The sequence below is a fragment of the Schistocerca serialis genome, chromosome 5 (assembly GCF_023864345.2).
Source record: "Schistocerca serialis cubense isolate TAMUIC-IGC-003099 chromosome 5, iqSchSeri2.2, whole genome shotgun sequence".
NCBI classification, from domain to species: Eukaryota; Metazoa; Arthropoda; class Insecta; order Orthoptera; family Acrididae; genus Schistocerca; species Schistocerca serialis.
This window is the reverse complement of record NC_064642.1, coordinates 186,873,769-186,893,551: the sequence shown is the minus strand read 5'-3', so window position 1 is coordinate 186,893,551 and position 19,783 is coordinate 186,873,769. Positions and strand designations below refer to the sequence as shown.

Genomic DNA, 19,783 nt, shown 5'->3' with positions numbered 1-19,783 from the left:
GTAGCTACTGCTATGTGTCAGGATGGATACCCGTATGGATACGGGTACCCTTCCTTTTTCATGTGCTTCGTCTGGTTTGAATCGATTGCTTATTTTGCTTTGATCTGATAAGTGCCGTTCTCTTTGATATAGGTGTTTGCGTCACTCTAAGCTGAAAATGCATTGTATCATGCATTGTTTGTGGCATTCTGATAATGCGTGTTTACGACCTGTAGCCACTTGCAGCATAGCTTGCTTTTGTGCACGCTACCACCACTTACAATCAAAAAGGAGAGGAATTGTCTCATTAGCGAAACAATGGCAAGAGACTGCTATTTGTTAGTACTTACACTGCTGCTTTGTTTGATAATGATCAACAAGAAGCAAATAATAGACTGTGTATGATAGATGATGTTCTGAACGAGAGTTTAGCGAAAATTTTTCTCCATTTGAAAATCTTTGCAGATGCCTCTTTAGTACATTACATTCTGCACAGAAATTAGTCATCTTAGATTTAAAAATCTGGGCAGTTGCTGTGCTTCATTTCTGACTGTATCACTATTGAGCATAAGAATAATACAAATATAAACATGACATGATACGTATATTTTTCCGCGTTTGCTGTTGTCTCACTCTAGTTTCGTAGTTTATTAGGCAGATAGGATTTAAATGAGATAACAGCAAACACGAAAGAATATATGGCATAATGTTTACATTCTTCTACCTTTTCTTTTAATTTATTTACTGATGCAGAGGTTTTGGCACCAGTATTTAAAGAGGGATGAAATTAGTGCCATACAATGTAAATCTTCATCAGGTAGAAACACAAATGTACACAACTATAAATCATGAAAAAATTATCCAATATTATAATATAATAAAAAAATTGTGGTCTTTCCACTGGAAAATTCATTAAGTGAACTTTGTTTATTAATTTTTTCCTGACAAAATGTTGAACAATGATATAAAATATGTACATACATATTCATATAGAGTAAGAAAGTGAAGAGTGCTTAAGGCAACCACTGAATTCTGCACAAATCAAGGAGAACTTTTATAATCCAAAAATATGCTCTTTCATCCATTTACTCTCTTGCATGACACATGAATGACCGGAGCCTTCTTCTTTTGAAACAGAAAGAGATATTTCTGATATGCTTGCCAAGCCTAAGACTTGACATCCATTCCTGTTTCTATAAACTACATACAATTAAAATCTGTCACATCACAAAGTTGAACTGTTTTTATTGTACTATGACATATTCAGTATATAAACATTAAATTGTATCTTTTTACAAATCAACTGTATAATAAACAAAAAATGTAGTAAGTGGTCATTCAGGTCCATTGCCTCGGGCCAAAATATACTCGACAGTTTGTGCACAGTTTTCTAGAACTCCATTAAAAACAATGCATTGTATTTACAATTGTACATAATTCCTTAAAACAGGAATTGCTGAAAAATTACTATTGTACTCATTGCAACTTAAAATCTATTCTGATTAATAACAGAACACACAAAAACTACATCAATCTAAAATTGCATCTTTAAAATAATCCATTTTCATTGACAAAATACTGGGACAATGACGGAGTAATAGTGTACATAACACTGCACACTCACAAACTAATAACTTACTGGACAGCTTGTTATTACTGACTGTTGTTATCTGCTTCAGTGGCATAGTCAGGGAGTATAATGTTATCCTGTTCATTTCCAACTATGGCTATTTCTGACAACACAATCCCATTTTCGGGGGCTACAATATTGTCTGTGCTAATGATAATTGTTTCTGGTGCTCCCTCCCCAACAGAATGGAATGATTCAAAGTGCTGTTCTGTTTCAAACTTGTTATCAAAGACTACTCCACATAAAGCACAAGCATAGCTTTCAGCTGGTGCTGTATCCTCTTGTATAGATTGCTGAGAAACAGTACTTGCAGCTGCACCTGGAATTATCATTTTTGCTTGATCTGCACGACTACTGTGCGCTCCTCTCCCACTTTTCACTGGCACATCTATTGGAACATCAGAGTCCTGTAATAGTAAAGTTAACCAAGTAATTATTAATTTCTTTCCATGAGCATCTATAAAAGTCACTACAAAATGTCTTTATGCCTTAGACAATATGAGTGGCATAACAGGAGAGCCGCCCCCCCCCCCCCTTTCCCTTCCCTTCCCCGGAGTAGAGTTGTTGTGAGAGGTGGGGCAAAATGTTTATTACAGAGGCATCAAAAATGATGAAAAAAGACACATAGTGCATAACTTAAAGAGCTGACTGGCTTTCAAATAATGCAATTTGTTTAAAAAGATTGGAAGTGGAAGAGACATCACTTTCAAGACTGTGGGGTAACTGATAGCAATAACTTGAAGTGATGATTTTTTTACTCTAGAGCAGGGCTTCACAACATACATGCTCGCGGAGCAAGCTGTGAGCAGCAAGGCGCGAGCACGGAGCAGCGCAAGCACGCTACCCCCACTACCGGACCAGAGCGGAGAGTCACGTGGGGCACACACAACAGCTGCTGCCAGTCAATGTATATCTGCGGCCACCTGCAGGGATATCACTAACGAATTATTACTGTGACAAATGAAACAAATAAAGGAGAATGTACACGTGCCACATAATTTTATTAGCTTAGTGTATGCCTCTACTTTCGTATTAATTTGTGAACTGTTACACAACAAAAGGTGTCACTGAAGTGTGGGATTCTCTGTTATCTTGTACTTTTTGCCCTTTACAATTGCATCTATGTGCGGAGTAATTGTTCTTGTACATCGTAGGCGCAGTGTGCAGTTTAAATTTCGATCAGACAATGCGTTTCTCAGGCGCGTCTTGTTACATTTCATTGCAGAGAACAGTTATTCACAAACATACATGGAACCGAACATTGATATTATTGTAGCCGCCAGTTTGTGCAAATGAGGAAATCTATCCTGAGGGAAGTGTCTGTAAAATTCCAAAATGTTTTTCTTGTTCTGAAATTTGTCTCTGTATTCTCTGTCACACTGCAGGTCAATAATTTCTAGTTGCAGCTCAGGACGAATCTCTTCAATATTCGCTGAATATGGAGAGGAGAACAGATCAGAATCACTGTCTAGTGCTGTCAGATCTTGAAAGCGTTGATCAAATTCTTCCTTAAGGGCAACTAAACTATGTGAATAACGTTCACAGTCTTTGTGAACATCTTGCATGGATGATAATTTACGAAAATGAGCTAGATTTCCTGTTTCCAGCTGACTCACCCAAAGTGTCAATTTCATTTTAAAAGCTCGTATTCGATGTATGAAATGAGTAATTAGCAGATCTTTACCTCGTAGTGAAATGTTCAATGCATTCAGATGGCTAGTTAAATCTGCTAAGAACGCGAGATCACATTTCCATGAAGGCTCTTTCAATTCAGGAACACACATGTTATTTATCCCCCCCCCCCCCCCCCTATGGACCACGGACCTTGCCGTTGGTGGGGAGGCTTGCGTGCCTCAGCGATACAGATAGCCGTACCATAGGTGCAACCACAACGGAGGGGTATCTGTTGAGAGGCCAAACAAACGTGTGGTTCCTGAAGAGGGCAACAGTCTGGATGATTGACTGATCTGGCCTTGTAACAATAACCAAAACGGCCTTGCTGTGCCGGTACTGCGAACGGCTGAAAGCAAGGGGAAACTACAGCCGTAATTTTTCCCCAGGGCATGCAGCTTTACTGTATGATTAAATGATGATGGCGTCCTCTTGGGTAAAATATTCCGGAGGTAAAATAGTCCCCCATTTGGATCTCTGGGCGGGGACTACTCAAGAGGATGTTATCAGGAGAAAGAAAACTGGCGTTCTACGGATCGGAGCGTGGAATGTCAGATCCCTTAATCGGGCAGGTAGGTTAGAAAATTTAAAAAGGGAAATGGATAGGTTGAAGTTAGATATAGTGGGAATTAGTGAAGTTCGGTGGCAGGAGGAACAAGACTTCTGGTCAGGTGACTACAGGGTTATAAACACAAAATCAAATAGGGGTAATGCAGGAGTAGGTTTAATAATGAATAGGAAAATAGGAATGCGGGTAAGCTACTACAAACAGCATAGTGAACGCATTATTGTGGCCAACATAGATACGAAGCCCACACCTACTACAGTAGTACAAGTTTATATGCCAACTGGCTCTGCAGATGACGAAGAAATTGAAGAAATGTATGATGAAATAAAAGAAATTATTCAGATTGTGCAGGGAGACGAAAATTTAATAGTCATGGGTGACTGGAATTCGAGTGTAGGAAAAGGGACAGAAGGAAACATAGTAGGTGAATATGGATTGGGGCTAAGAAATGAAAGAGGAAGCCGCCTGGTAGAATTTTGCACAGAGCACAACATAATCATAACTAACACTTGGTTTAAGAATCATGAAAGAAGGTTGTATACATGGAAGAACCCTGGAGATACTAAAAGGTATCAGATAGATTATATAATGGTAAGACAGAGATTTAGGAACCAGGTTTTAAATTGCAAGACATTTCCAGGGGCAGATGTGGACTCTGACCACAATCTATTGGTTATGACCTGTAGATTAAAACTGAAGAAACTGCAAAAAGGTGGGAATTTAAGGAGATGGGACCTGGATAAACTGAAAGAACCAGAGGTTGTACAGAGTTTCAGGGAGAGCATAAGGGAACAATTGACAGGAATGGGGGAAAGAAATACAGTAGAAGAAGAATGGGTAGCTTTGAGGGATGAAGTAGCGAAGGCAGCAGAGGATCAAGTAGGTAAAAAGACGAGGGCTAGTAGAAATCCTTGGGTAACAAAAGAAATATTGAATTTAATTGATGAAAGGAGAAAATATAAAAATGCACTAAATGAAGCAGGCAAAAAGGAATACAAACGTCTCAAAAATGAGATTGACAGGAAGTGCAAAATGGCTAAGCAGGGATGGCTGGAGGACAAATGTAAGGATGTAGAGGCCTATCTCACTAGGGGTAAGACAGATACTGCCTACAGGAAAATTAAAGAGACCTTTGGAGATAAGAGAACGACTTGTATGAATATCAAGAGCTCAGATGGAAACCCAGTTCTTAGCAAAGAAGGGAAAGCAGAAAGGTGGAAGGAGTATATAGAGGGTCTATACAAGGGCGATGTACTTGAGGACAATATTATGGAAATGGAAGAGGATGTAGATGAAGATGAAATGGGAGATATGATACTGCGTGAAGAGTTTGACAGAGCACTGAAAGACCTGAGTCGAAACAAGGCCTCCGGAGTAGACAACATTCCATTGGAACTACTGACGGCCTTGGGAGAGCCAGTCCTGACAAAACTCTACCATCTGGTGAGCAAGAGGTATGAAACAGGCGAAATACCCTCAGACTTCAAGAAGAATATAATAATTCCAATCCCAAAGAAAGCAGGTGTTGACAGATGTGAAAATTACCAAACTATCAGTTTAATAAGTCACAGCTGCAAAATACTAACACGAATTCTTTACAGACGAATGGAAAAACTAGTAGAAGCCAACCTCGGGGAAGATCAGTTTTGATTCCGTAGAAACACTGGAACACGTGAGGCAATACTGACCTTACGTCTTATCTTAGAAGAAAGATTAAGGAAAGGCAAACCTACGTTTCTAGCATTTGTAGACTTAGAGAAAGCTTTTGACAATGATGACTGGAATACTCTCTTTCAAATTCTAAAGGCGGCAGGGGTAAAATACAGGGAGCGAAAGGCTATTTACAATTTGTACAGAAACCAGATGGCAGTTATAAGAGTCGAGGGACATGAAAGGGAAGCAGTGTTTGGGAAGGGAGTAAGACAGGGTTGTAGCCTCTCCCCGATGTTGTTCAATCTGTATATTGAGCAAGCAGTAAAGGAAACAAAAGAAAAACTCGGAGTAGGTATTAAAATTCATGGAGAAGAAATAAAAACTTTGAGGTTCGCCGATGACATTGTAATTCTGTCAGAGACAGCAAAGGACCAAGAAGAGCAGTTGAATGGAATGGACAGTGTCTTGAAAGGAGGATATAAGATGAACATCAACAAAAGCAAAACAAGGATAATGGAATGTAGTCTAATTAAGTCGGGTGATGCTGAGGAAATTAGATTAGGAAATGAGACACTTCAAGTACTAAAGGAGTTTTGCTATTTGGGGAGCAAAATAACTGATGATGGTCGAAGTAGAGAGGATATAAAATGTAGGCTGGCAATGGCAAGGAAAGCGTTTCTGAAGAAGAGAAATTTGTTAACATTCAGTATTGATTTAAGTGTCAGGAAGTTATTTCTGAAAGTATTCGTATGGAGTGTAGCCATGTATGGAAGTGAAACACGGACGATAAATAGTTTGGACAAGAAGAGAATAGAAGCTTTCGAAATGTGGTGCTACAGAAGAATGCTGAAGATTAGATGGGTAGATCACATAACTAATGAGGAAGTATTGAATAGGATTGGGGAGAAGAGAAGTTTGTGGCACAACTTGAGCAGAAGAAGGGATCGGTTGGTAGGACATGTTCTGAGGCATCAAGGGATCACCAATTTAGTATTGGAGGGCAGCGTGGAGGGTAAAAATCGTAGAGGGAGACCAAGAGATGAATACACTAAGCAGATTCAGAAGGATGTAGGTTGCAGTAGGTCCTGGGAGATGAAAAAGCTTGCACAGGATAGAGTAGCATGGAGAGCTGCATCAAACCAGTCTCAGAACTGAGGACCACAACAACAACAACATGTTATTTATTTCCATGAACATATTTATCTCATCTAATAGGCAAAAATTCGATTTAATAATTTGCCACGACTAAGCCAGCGGACCTCGCTGTAATAAGGCAGGCTACCATACTGGCTTTCTACATCCTCAAGAATGCTTTTAAATTGTCTGTGTTGTAGCCCATGCTTCCTTATATAATTGGTTGTACGAACAACAACACTCATCACATTTTTTAGAGTGATACTCTTTGCACATAAGTTTTCCTGGTGGATCACACTGTGAACGCCCCTTATTTCATTCGGCACGGTCTTCTCCTTCAACAGCGCAACGAAACCTAATTTTTTTCGTCATCGCTGGTGCACCGTCCTTAGACATTGAAACTAAAGAATTCCACGACAATCCTATATTTTCAACACTTTCTTCAATACTACTTAAAATATCACCTCCGGCTGTAGTGTTCTTCATGGCTACTACATCGAGGAGCTCCTTCCTCACCCGAAGATCTCTATTAACACCTCTAATAAATATGGAAAGCTGCGCTGTTCCAGTTATATCAACACTTTCGTCCAGAGCTAGAGAATACGCCATAAAATCTTTATAGATATTTGCAAGGTGGATCTGGACGTCGTCTGCCATGTCCTGTATGCGACGCATAATGGTCATGTCAGATAATGGCACAATCCGAAACTGTTCAACTTGAGATGGACACAAATGTTCCGCTGCAACTACCAAACATCTCTTATTAAATCAGCATCAGTGAAGGGGCGCAGGGATTTTGCTAAAAAGAAAGCAATTTTGTAGCTCACTCTGAGAGCTGCCTCAGTTGATTTTTCTTCGTCATCCAGATCTTCTTCGGATAGCTTCCTTTTAAGTTTAATAACTTCCTGTGCACGATCTGGTCCATTACATTTTCCACTTCCGTAGTCTTTCGCGTCGTACGACATATAATGTCGTTGCAAATTAAATTTCCTAAAAGACTTCAGCATTTTGTGACATACTAAACATTTTGCAACACCATCTTTTTCTGTAAACAGATACAATTCCTCCCAATGGGGGTTGAACTGCGAAAGCATGGTTGGGGTTACACAACGGCGACTTGACATGATTCTTAACCAGCGAAGTGACTGTTAGAGCTGATCGCAGTACTTTTAAAGTTACACAGTCGGCAAAAATTCAATAGGCACGCTGCGGTCCTATTCATACGTGCGCACGCATTTCCCCTCCCTCCCTACTCCGCGACCTTGCACCTGCTCGCGAGCACGTGCCTGAGCAGACGCGAGTACTCGCTCTCAAAACGGGCCAGTTGTTAAGCCCTGCTCTAGAGGAAGGAAAATGAGACATAAGAAGGGTGTTCCAATAGGGAGGATGAGCTGGATAGAACTGAGGGGAGAAAAGGGGAAGGAAAGGTCACTAACAATAATGTACAAAGCAGTGAGAAATCAGAAGAAAGTGTCAACATGACAGAAAGACTGTTTTCAATGTTGTTAAAAGTAAGAGGAAGCGGAGAGCCTACTGCAAATGTGAAAGGATATAAATATTTGTGGATGCTGTAACAGTAGTTATGTAGAGATGAAGAACATGCACAGGATAGTCTACCGATGACAGCTGCATCAAACCAATCTTCAGACTGAGAATAACAATAACATCGACACATTAAATACAATCTGCTGACAATGTTGACTAGCATACACTCATTGAATTTCTCTCAGTATCACAGATAAAATACAGGAAGTGATAGGTTGCCTACTACTCGACAAAGCAGGTAGAAATTGAATAGGGTAGCCTATCCATCATATTATTCAATCCATACATTGAGCAGGCAATAAACGAAACTAAGGAAAATTTAGATAGCATGTTAAAGTTTTTATTTTTCTTCCTGAAATTTAAGGTTTTCAATGAAGCATTAATTATCAGAGATGGCACAATTCTTGGAATAGCAATTGAATGGAATGGATAAAGCCTTGAAAACAGATTATAAGGTGGACATAAATAAAGTAAAACAAGGGTAATGAGTGAAGTTAAATTAAGTCATGTGATGCTGAGAGACTTACATTATGAACTGAAATGCTAAAAGTAGCACATGAGCTTTGCTATTTGGGCAGCAACATATGTTGTCAGGGTTAATGAGGATATAAAATGCATACTGTCAACAACAAGAAAAGCTTTCCTAAAAAAGAGAAATGTGTTGACATCAAATACAAACATAAGACCAGAATGAATTTTCACTCTGCAATGGACTGTGCAATGTTTTTGAAACTTTCTGGCAGGTTAAAATGTGTGCTGAGCTGGGACTCAAACCCAAAATGTCCACTTCAATGGCCAATGCTCTTACCAACTGAGCTATCTAGGCACGACTAACAATCTGCTCTCGCACATTTGCTTCCACCAGTATCTCTCTCTGACTTTCCAGACTTAACAGAAGGTATCCTACAAACCTTGCTGGAGTAGCACTCCTTGAATACATGATATAGTTTGAGTTTAATCACATCTAAAGGCATTATTTCCAGAATGAATTTTTACCCTGCAAAGGAGAAAGGAAATTTCATAGGGACACCTGCAATGTGTGGACCAAACACTGTCCTGTTGAAAAAATGGCACCACGATACTGTTGCAGAGGTAGGTAACATATGAGAACAATGCAGGATTGTGTCATACCACTATACAGTAAGAGTTCCCTTCAGTCAGTACTGTATGTGACCTGAAGTCATACACGATGCCTCTCCTCATCTTGATGCCCGGAGTAATATCACTGTGACTCTCCAAAACACTGGAAAAATGGACCTCTCACCAGGTTGCCACCATACTGAACAGTCTGTGAATCATGGCACCACACTCCAGATGCATCTGTTTGTGAAGTGGTGTTAACAGCAGCCTACGCATGGGACATTAATTCCCTAGTCTGGCTACTGCTACTCTCTGACCAATGGCAAGGGATGATACAGAATGTTGCAGGGAGTGCATTACTTGTTTTGGAAGGCAGGTATAGGTTTGAAAGTATTATGAAGGGCTCAGTGCACTTATGGTGGTAAGACATAGCTGACTGGAACTTTACGTCTATGTCTACACTTACATGGTTACTCTGCAATTCACATTTAAGTGCCTGGCAGAGGATTTATCGAACTATTTTCATACTACTTCTCTATCATTCCACTCTCGAACGTTGTGTGGGAAAAAGGAACACCTAAATCTTTCCGTTCAAGCTCTGATTTCTCTTATTTTATTATTATGATCATTTCTACCTATGTAGGTGGGTGTCAACAAAATATTTTCGCATTCGGAAAAGAAAGTTGGAGATCAAAAGTTCATGAATAGATCTCACTGCAAAGAAAATCGCCTTTGTTTCAGTGACTGCCACCCCAACTCGTGTATCGTATCAGTGACACTTTCACCTTTATTGTGCAGTAACACGAAACAAGATGCCCTTCTTTGCACTTTTTCGATGTCCTCCGTCATTCCTACCTGGTAAGGGTCCCACACCGCGCAGCAATATTCCAGCAGAGGATGGACAAGTTTAATGTGGGTTAATGTGGGTTTGTCGCATCTTCTAAGTGTTCTGCCAACATAGAGCAGTCTTTGTTTCGCCTTCCCCACAATATTATCTATGTGGTCTTTCTAATTTAAGTTGCTCATAATTGTAATGCCTAGGTATTTAGTCGAATTGTCAGCCCTTAGATTTGTGCAATTTATCGTACACCCAAAATTTATCGTATTTCTTTTAGTACCCATGTGGATGATCTCGCACTTTTCTTTGTTTAGTGCCAACTGCCACTTTTTACACCATACAGAAATTCTCTCTAGATCGTTTTGTAATTGGAATTGATCATATGATGACTTTACTAGATGGTAAATTACAGTGTCATCTGCAAACAATCTAAGGGGGCTGCTCTGATTATTACCTAGATAATTTACGTAAATCAGGAACAGCAGATGGCCTATGACACAACCTTGCAGAACGCCAGATATCAGTTCTGCTCCACTTGATGATTTACCGCCTATCACTGAGCAAGATCAGAATGCACCTTCTGCCAGGATAGTGGCAGCTCCTTCAGCAAGGTACGGACAGGTACGTGGGGGTAGGGGTTTGTTAGTTATTGGGAGCTCCAATGTTAGGTGGGTCACGGAGACCCTCAGGAACATAGCGACTAGGGCGGGGAATAAGTCCAACGTTCACTCAGTGTCCTTGCCGGGGGGCCTTGTCCGGGATGTGGAAGAGGTTCTTCCAGCAGCTATGGAGCGTGCAGGGTGCAGCCAGCTGCATATTGTTGCATATGTCGGCACCAACGATGCCTGTCGTCGGGGTTCTGAGGAAATCCTTGGGTCCTTTCGACGGCAGGCTAAATTGGTGAAGGCGGCCTCCATCTCTCAAGGAGTGGAAGCCAAGCTGACGATCTGCAGCATCTTATCGAGGTTGGACCGGGGTCCTCTGGTTTGGAGTCAAGTGGAGAATCTAAACCAGAGGCTATGTCGACTTTGTGACGAAATGGTTGTAGATTCCTCAACATACGCTATGGGGTGGAAGGTTGTAGGATACCCCTCGATATATCAGGGGTGCATTACACACAGGAAGCAGCTACATGGGTAACACAGTACTTGTGGCGTGCACATGGGTTTTTTTTTAGCAAAGATTGGTGTAAAGTTATTCTACAAGTGCAATTGGTTAGGAAACCAACTCGAGATGGGAACATATTAGATATCTTGGTGACAAACAGACCTGATCTTTTTGAGGAAGTTAATCTAGAAGAAGGTATTAGCGACCATAATGTGATTGTGGCTTCTATGTCAGTGGAAGTTGCAAAAAAACCAAAGAAACAGTGTAGAGTTTTCTTGTTTGGGAATGCAAATAAAAGTGTCATTAATGAATATCTTCATAGTCAGCTCCAAGCATTCACCACGGGACACAAAGATACTGAGCATCTTTGAGGGGAATTTAAAGGTATTGTCCACCATGTGCTAGAGAAGTATGTGTCTAGCAAAACTATAGGGAATGGAAAAGATCCACCTTGGTACAACAAACACATTAGGAAGTTGCTGAGAAAGCAGAGAATTTTGCACAGTCGTTTTAAACGTAGACACTGCCTTGAAACAGAAATTATGCGAAATGAAAGCAGCTATCAGAAGGACAATGAGAGATTCTTTTAACGAATTTGAAAGCAATATTTTATCTGCAGATTCTAAAAATAGCCCCCAAAAATTTTGGTCGTACATAAAATCTATGAACACTATAAATAAATCAATACCTTCTCTTGCTGACAGTATGGGTAATGTAACTGATGATGATAAACAGAAGGCCGAAATTCTAAACCTAGCTTTCAAAAACACGTTTACAGTAGAGGACTGCAACACCATTCCCCCTTTCAATTATCAAACAAATGCAAGGATGGCTGATATAGTGTTTAGTGTATCTGGAATTGTAAAACAGTTAAGATCCTTAGACACCAGGAAGGCATCTGGCCGAGACGGTATCCCCGTAAGATTACATGTTGACTATGCTACAAATATAGCACCATTCTTATCCATCATCTATCAGAGATTATTGGAACAGCGGAAAGTTCCACGGGACTGGAAGAGGGACCAGGTCATAGCAATCTATAAAAAGGGTAGAAAATCGGATGCACAAAATTACCGGCCAATTTCACTGACATTGATTTGTTGTAGAATCATGGAACATATTTTGTGTTCAGACATAATGACCTTCCCAGGCTCTGAGAAGCTCATCTGCAGAAACCAGCACAGTTTTAGGAAACAGCAGTCGTCCGAGACACAGCTGGCCCTCTTTGTGCATGATATACAACAGGCTCTAGATACCGGCTCCCAAGTTGATGCCATATTTCTCAACATTTGAAAGGTGTTTGACTCCGTTCCGTACTGTCACCTGCTCCAAAAAGTGCGCGCTTACAGTCTATCCAATGACATATCCGCTTGGATAGAAAATTTTCTAACAGACAGGGAGCAGTATGTTGTCCTGAATGGGGTGACTTCAACAGAAACAAGTGTCAGGTGTGCCCCAGGGCAGCATAATAGATCAGCTGCTTTTTACGATTTACATAAACGATCGGATTGATGGTACTGACAGCGGCATTAGACTGTTTTCCAATTGATGTAGTCTACAGGAAAGTAGTATCACACGAAAGGTGTGAACAAATCAATGAGGATTTGCAGAAAATTAATGCGTCGTGTAATGACTGGCAGTTATCTCTCAATATTAGTAAGTGTAACCTACTGCGTATAACAAGGCGAAAATCCCCATTAATGTACGAGTACAAAATAAATGCCCAGTCTTTGGAAGCGGTAACAACTGTCAAGAATCTGGGTGTGACTATTCGAAAAGATCTTAAATGGAATTATCAGATTACCCAAGTAACGGGTACGGAAATCCTGAAGTGATGCAAGCCTTCAACAAAGGAAATAGCTTACAATACGTTAGTTCGTCCAGTCTTAGAGTATTGTTTGTCTGTATGGGACCCTTACCAGTTGCGTCCGAATCAAGAGATTGAGGAGGTCCAAAGAAGAGGGGCAAGATTAGTGACTGGTACATTTAGCCATCGCGAGAGCGTTACAAATCTCATAGAAAGTTTGAAGTGGGACACACTTGCAGATAGACGGCGCGCTAAATGGAAGGGGCTGCTCACTAAATTCCGAAATCCAATCTTCACCAAGGATGTAGAGCATATATTATTACCACCAACTTTCAAATCGCGCAATGATCACCATTCAAAGATAAGGGAAATTAGAGCTTGTACTGAGGCGTTCAGACAGTCGTTTTTCATTCGCACGGTCCGCGAGTGGAGCAGAGTGGGGGAAATATGACTTTGGCGCAAATTGTGCCCTCCGCCACACACCACCTGGTGGCTAGCAGAGTATATATGTTGATGCAGAAATTTGGTCTGCTCCCCTTATCTTGTAACTCACTCACTTTAAACTGTCTTCCATTTATAGTGCCCAAGCTGTGAGATCCCTCAAGTGTGGCAATCGGCTTAAGTTCACCACCCAAAATGTGTGTATCTCAGAAATTCTTTACAATTTAAAACGGTGTCTCCTGATTGTAATTTCTGGAAGGTTGAACTCATGACACAAATGATTAAGAATAATACATACAGACTTCTCAGTCAAGAATTTTGAGCCTGTTAATGAGGACATACTGAACTGGCTTGGGGAGAAAAGAAATTTGTGTCATAACTTGATTAAAAGAAGGGACTGGTCGATAGGACATATTCTGAGACATCAAGGAATCATCAATTTAGTACTGGAGGGAAGTGTGGGGGATAATAATTGTAGGAGGAGGCCAAGAAGAAGACTACAGTAAGCAGGTTCAAACAGATGTAGGAAGACAACAACAACAACAACAACAACAACAACAACAACATGGCTGGGAGAAGAGCAGAAAATTGGAACATTCCACAAATAAGGAGCACTGATCTTTTTTTTTTTTTTTTTTTTTTTTTTTTTTTTTTTTTTTTTTTTTTTTTTACAATCGTGGATAATGCACTATAAGTAGCTACTACCAAGGACACTGTTCTCTTGTATACAATGACCTAATTTTATGTCACTGACTTGATATTTAAAAGAATACAGGGAAAGGGAGGGTCACATAAAAACATGAAGACATCCCGGGAAGTCCCACACATTGCACTGTCAAAGATTTTACACTTTCATCTAAAATTGCATGCCCTTTCAATTTGCAAAAAATACACAAGAAGTGGTTCTTGCACAAGACAGCCTAGTATAAAGCTGCCACCAGCACAGTCAGATTATCAATAGTGTAATGACATCTCTAAAATCCAGACTAAAGGCAACTAAGGAGTTATTTTAACACTAAGATCCAGACAAGGCAGTGGTTGACCATATATGTCTTTCTTGTTTAAGCACAATTTCTCACACATATGATGCTATGGAGATTCTTTTTCTGTAGAAATAATGATTTTTTATTTTGTTTCCATAAGATGATAAGGAATAAAAGTTGACTCAGAGCCCAGCATACACAAGCAAGCCTAATACAGCTGAGACCAAACATGTGTACATCATCTTGTCTCTTGGTGACTTCAATCCACCCTATCAGTATATAGTGGTGTGTAACATACCACTTCGGCAAAGCGATGTGTTGCACATGTTTTTAGTATTGACAAATTATGATCACCAAACATTCAATTAATTTTCATTAGTTGGTTTAAGGAGTTTGGTCACACATACTGCGTGGGGATTTCATATTTTCTGTGCAGGGCTATTCAGAAGGTAGGGAACGTTTCCATCTGATGCTGCTGGGTGCACGCCGATCCAGTGTCTTTTGGTATGTGCATGTTCGGGAGCTCAGCCTGTATCCATCTGTGACAGCAGGAACATCTCTGCACGTCTGGTTTTTTTAATATTCGAATTTGAAATGTGCGCTGCAATCTAAAATCCTGCCAGATGTGAGGTGCAGTCTGTGGTAAGGTTTTTTTGGCAAAAACCTAAAAACTATAGAAATTTATAGTGAACTGTGCGAAATGTACGGAAACATAATAATGAGTGTTATGTTCCGTCCAGAAATGGTGCATTCGGTTTAAAAATGGTGGAACCAATGTTCATGATGAAGAGATGAGTGCACATCTGAGCATTGTGACTGACAATCTTGTCGCTAAAGTTGATGAAATGGTTCGTGAAAACCATTGCTTCACGCTTAACGGAGCTTTCGCTTTCTTTACCACAAGTTTCACGGACTTTTTTTGTTTGAAATTGTCACTTAAAAGCTAGGCTACCACAAATTTTGTGCACAATGGGTGCCCAAAATACTTACAGAGCACCATAAAGAACAGCGAATGGGAGGCAACGTTGACATTTCTGGGGGCCTACCACAAACATGGTGATTCATTACTGGATCAAATTGTGACCGGAGACTTGGGTGAAACACGTTAATTGCGAGACAAAAATACAGTCCATGGAGTGGGGGCACACAAGGTCCCCCCAAAAACCAAGACAATGTTTGCAAACCTTGTCAGCAAAGAAGTTGATGGCGACAGTGTTTTCGGATAGACAAGGTGTGCTTCTTATTGATTCAATTATTATTCTCGACCATGGAGCAACCATAAATTCTGTCTGGTACTGTCAAACTTTGCACAGCCTTAGAAGAGCAGTTCAAAACAAACACCGAGGAAAGCTGACATCCAAAATTTTGTTTTTGCACGACATTGCTCGACCTCACACAGCAAACCGCACTAAAGAACTCCTTAATTCATTTAAATGGGAAATTTTCCCCTCATCCGCCATACAGCCCCAATCTTGCACCATGTGACTTCCACATGTTTCCCAAGATGAAGAACTGGCTTGCAACGCAGCGCTTTGATGATGACACAAAGCTCCAGGTGGGCGTGACTCACTGGCTGAAGTCTCAGGCAGCAGAATTTCACAACGAAGGTGTTTCAAAGCTTGTCCATCGCTATGATAAGTGCCTCAATGTGTTTGGTGACTATGTGGAAAAGTAGTATGTCAGTCGCTCTTTCAGATGTATATAATAAAAAGTATTTCTTGTACTTAGTTTTTTTTTAAATGCCAAAACGCTCCCTACTTTCTGAATAGTCCTCGAAATTGAGTGAGGAAGAACACAGTGGTTTTGCAAGCCGAGGCAATGCTGGGAGTTCAGTCACACTTTTCGGCACCTACTGGTTCATAGGTTACTCCATGCAGCTACATCCCTGCCTTGGAGGCATGCTGTGCTCCACGGAATGGTTGTCGAGAGGGATATAAAATTTAAGAGAAGCAAGTTAATAATTTCAGATCAATACACAGCAGTATCTGAATTTATACATGCATTCCTCTTCAAACCTTGAAGAAATATCTCAGTGGTACATGATGAGGTTTCCCCCTCCCTTCTTTGCCCCTATAGAGGTTTGTATATCCTTCACAACTCCGGCATTTAAACTACAATCCCTGTTACCTGTGACACATAATGTTTCACCACACAGTTGTCACTGGCGCATAATAATTCTTTCAATAAATTAACAATTGGGTAGTCATTTAATATAAGTTTCAGAATTCCTATATTTCTCCCTGCTCCTGACAATCTCACTGGGGCCAGACTTTATGAACATAAAATGCAGACTTTTATAGAAAACAATGAGTTTACTTATTTTTCATAATGAAAAAAAATCATGTGCAAATAACAGTAGCCCACTCATCAACAAAAAATTTATGGTAATGTTTTGATATTGTAAAATGAAAAACATTGTCCAACATCTAAGCAAAATGGGACATATGTCCGAACACACAATTTTTTCCCTACAATGCTGAAATAAATTAACACCACCAATATTTTGTTTTAACATAATAAGCTCTTGCTGCACGTGATGACAATGAAATGGAAGGGTGAACTGGGAGGAAGTGACAGGACTGTTGGGTAGAGGCTACAGTTGCAGTGGCTTAGACAACTATTCTTCCACCTTAATCTTACTGCTAGTCTCCCATTTTAATCTTAAGCCTTTTCCACTGCCCCAAACAACCAATTATTTTATAGATAATGTAAGCAATGAGTCTAAAAAACACATGTAAAATATGAGTCAGATGACTAAATTTTTAAATCATCTATTCCTTCTTCGGTGCAGATCATCATCTTTTGACATGTTCTGTGGAAAGTGTTAGAAAAATATCAATATATTTTTGACCTTCGCTCAGTATACTGTAGTCAAATTGTACACTGATTCTTACCTTAAAATGTGATTTCTGATGCTTATTGCAGTCACCCTTCTGCTTAAAACGCCTGCCACACACTTGACAGCCATAAGGTCGTTCCCCTGTGTGTGTGCGCACATGAACATCAAGGGTGTCACGGCGACGAAAACCTCTGTTGCAATATGGGCAAGTAAAGGGCCTTTCTTCTGAATGGACAACCAAGTGCTGATTAAGATTAACTCGGGAACGGAAAGCCATTGGACAATGTTCACAAGGAAATGGCTTCTCTCCAGTGTGCAGCCGCTCGTGAATAACAAGTCCTTGCTTCGACTGGAATGCATCGTCACAGAAACGGCACTGATATGGTTTCTCACCAGTGTGAGTGCGTCGGTGATAAGCCAAAGTTGTCTTCATAGTGAACTTCTTATGGCAGAAATCGCATTCATAGGGCTTTTCGCCTGAATGTGTCATCATGTGGTAACGCAATGATATTTTTGTTGACAGCACCTGCAAGAAAAATTTAGTAATAAAAAACCAATTATTTCTAAACCTTTTCCTAAGGAGAACATTAAAACCTTTACATCATTTCCCATCAACTGAGATACAAGCAGAACTACATTTTTTGACTGTGTAGCGAGCCTGTCTTCTCCTATCACCAAGCATTGACTGACAGAGTTCAGACAACATAATTAAAAGACTTGAAACTTTGGGTTTTGTTAAAAATAAACAAATTCTATCACACTTTCTAAAAGCAGTTTATGTTATCATTTAAAACAATTCTCAGATTTATTTTTAACTGATGACAGTATTGTTTTATTTTTATCACCTTTTTGAATTTTTAATTTACTGGTTCTGAAAACCATTTTTTGGACTATCGACATCCTTTGTGAAAACACAATATCACAAAATACAATACCACACAATTTAATAGAGCAAAATCAAGTGCAGTCCTAAAAATTTAAAATATCTTTCATTGATTATTTGATCATCTTATGATGATACAATGTTGTTTCTACAAGTGTGATGCTCCTGTCACTTAATAGCCTATACGCTAAACTTAGTAACAAACCACTGGATAAATACGAAGGAAAACAGAATCATGCGACACACTAGCTTTTACAACAACTACAGTTTAGTTCAAATTGATTCTAGTTGCTGACAAGGGAAAATAACTTTCTTCTTCCTGTTATCTGTATACGAAAGAAACCACTAAAAAACTTTTCTTCACTTCCATAATATCCGACAGATACCACATAATAAAACACTTTTGTTGAATGAAAGAAAATATTTATTGTTTTCTACTTCTCAACTGGCCCTGCAAGCATCGAACACAGAAAAGAATAAATTGAATTTTCTGCTGACAATCCAACCCTGAAGACTAACTGCCAACCTTTCAAAAAGTTATTGGTGCTTACATCTGCTGCTTAACCCACTTCACACACACAGCTGCACTGCCATTCAGTTTTACAATCACTCTGTTCACAACCCGTACATTAAATGTCTTGCAAAGTTAACTATTGGTCAGTGACTTACCAGATCTTGCAATATTTACAATAGGTACACTTGTTTTGCATGAATTTCCTGAAGACAGTACTTTTAAAAGAACTGTAATTAAGTATGACGTAAGTTATATTGTTTATGACAGTAAGCTGAAATGCACTTTTGGAAAGCAGTCCAACTTCATAAACAAGCATTAAATGAACATTTTTTTAATAATATCCCCAAAGTTAATTTTTCTCAGAATTGGTTTCAGGGAAACTATAGCTATGCCACACAATATTCTTGAACCTTGATTTTGGAGAATTTAATATAATGGAGTTACTGCAAAACAGCTAATGTAGTTTTTCCAAGAGTGCCACATACTGCTGTTGCCATGTGTAGTCAGCAATAGTTAATTTCACTGTATGTTATTTGGTACCTTTAAAGATTGTGTGGCCATACCGAACACATCTTGACAGTTGGAAAGTGCTGGTTGTGCTCTTGTCGTATTGGTAGTAATGCAGGATACAATTCCAGGCTTAGTTAGTATCCTCTGTCTCCGTTGACAAAAATGTCATAAACCGACATTTCAATGGCTTCCTTTATGAAGCTCTCCCAATACCCAGTTGCTCGGCAAAGCACCTTTGTGTTTTGAAAGTCAAATGTGTGGTCTTCCTTGATGTTAGGCTCTGCTATCGCTTATTTTTCTCTCCCTCCCAGTCGCACATTCCTTATGTGCTCCTCGCAGAATTTCAAAATACAGTGCTGCGTTTGCCCAATGTACTGTTGGCCACATTCGCAAGAACTTCTTTCATCTTTGGTGGTGGTTGGAAGATGGTTTTTACATTGGATTTTCTGAGTAAACTTGCAATTTTAGCTGAAATCAATTCCAGGTACAGAAGGAAAGTGAGTCTCTTATCTTCTTGTTCCACTTCCAGGTTTCCAGCATGTTATCTCCTCTTGAAAGCCCTACTAAACTGACTTCACTGTACTCATTCTTGCAGAATACT

At 39.8% G+C, this 19,783-nt stretch overlaps 1 protein-coding gene across 4 annotated transcripts in view; it reads right to left on the bottom strand.

Moving 5' to 3' along the window:
- Positions 1-873: 873 nt before the first annotated feature.
- LOC126481694 (zinc finger protein 250-like) overlaps positions 874-19,783 on the bottom strand; it is a 154,273-nt gene continuing 135,363 nt past the window's right edge. For all 4 annotated transcript variants that reach the window (XM_050105638.1, XM_050105639.1, XM_050105640.1 and 1 more), the window contains 2 exons: positions 17,331-17,801; positions 874-2,016 (listed from right to left, as the gene is read on the bottom strand). In XM_050105638.1, coding sequence (XP_049961595.1) covers positions 1,633-2,016; positions 17,331-17,801 — 855 coding nt within the window. In that variant the 3' untranslated portion in view covers positions 874-1,632. The remainder of the gene's footprint in view (positions 2,017-17,330; positions 17,802-19,783) is intronic.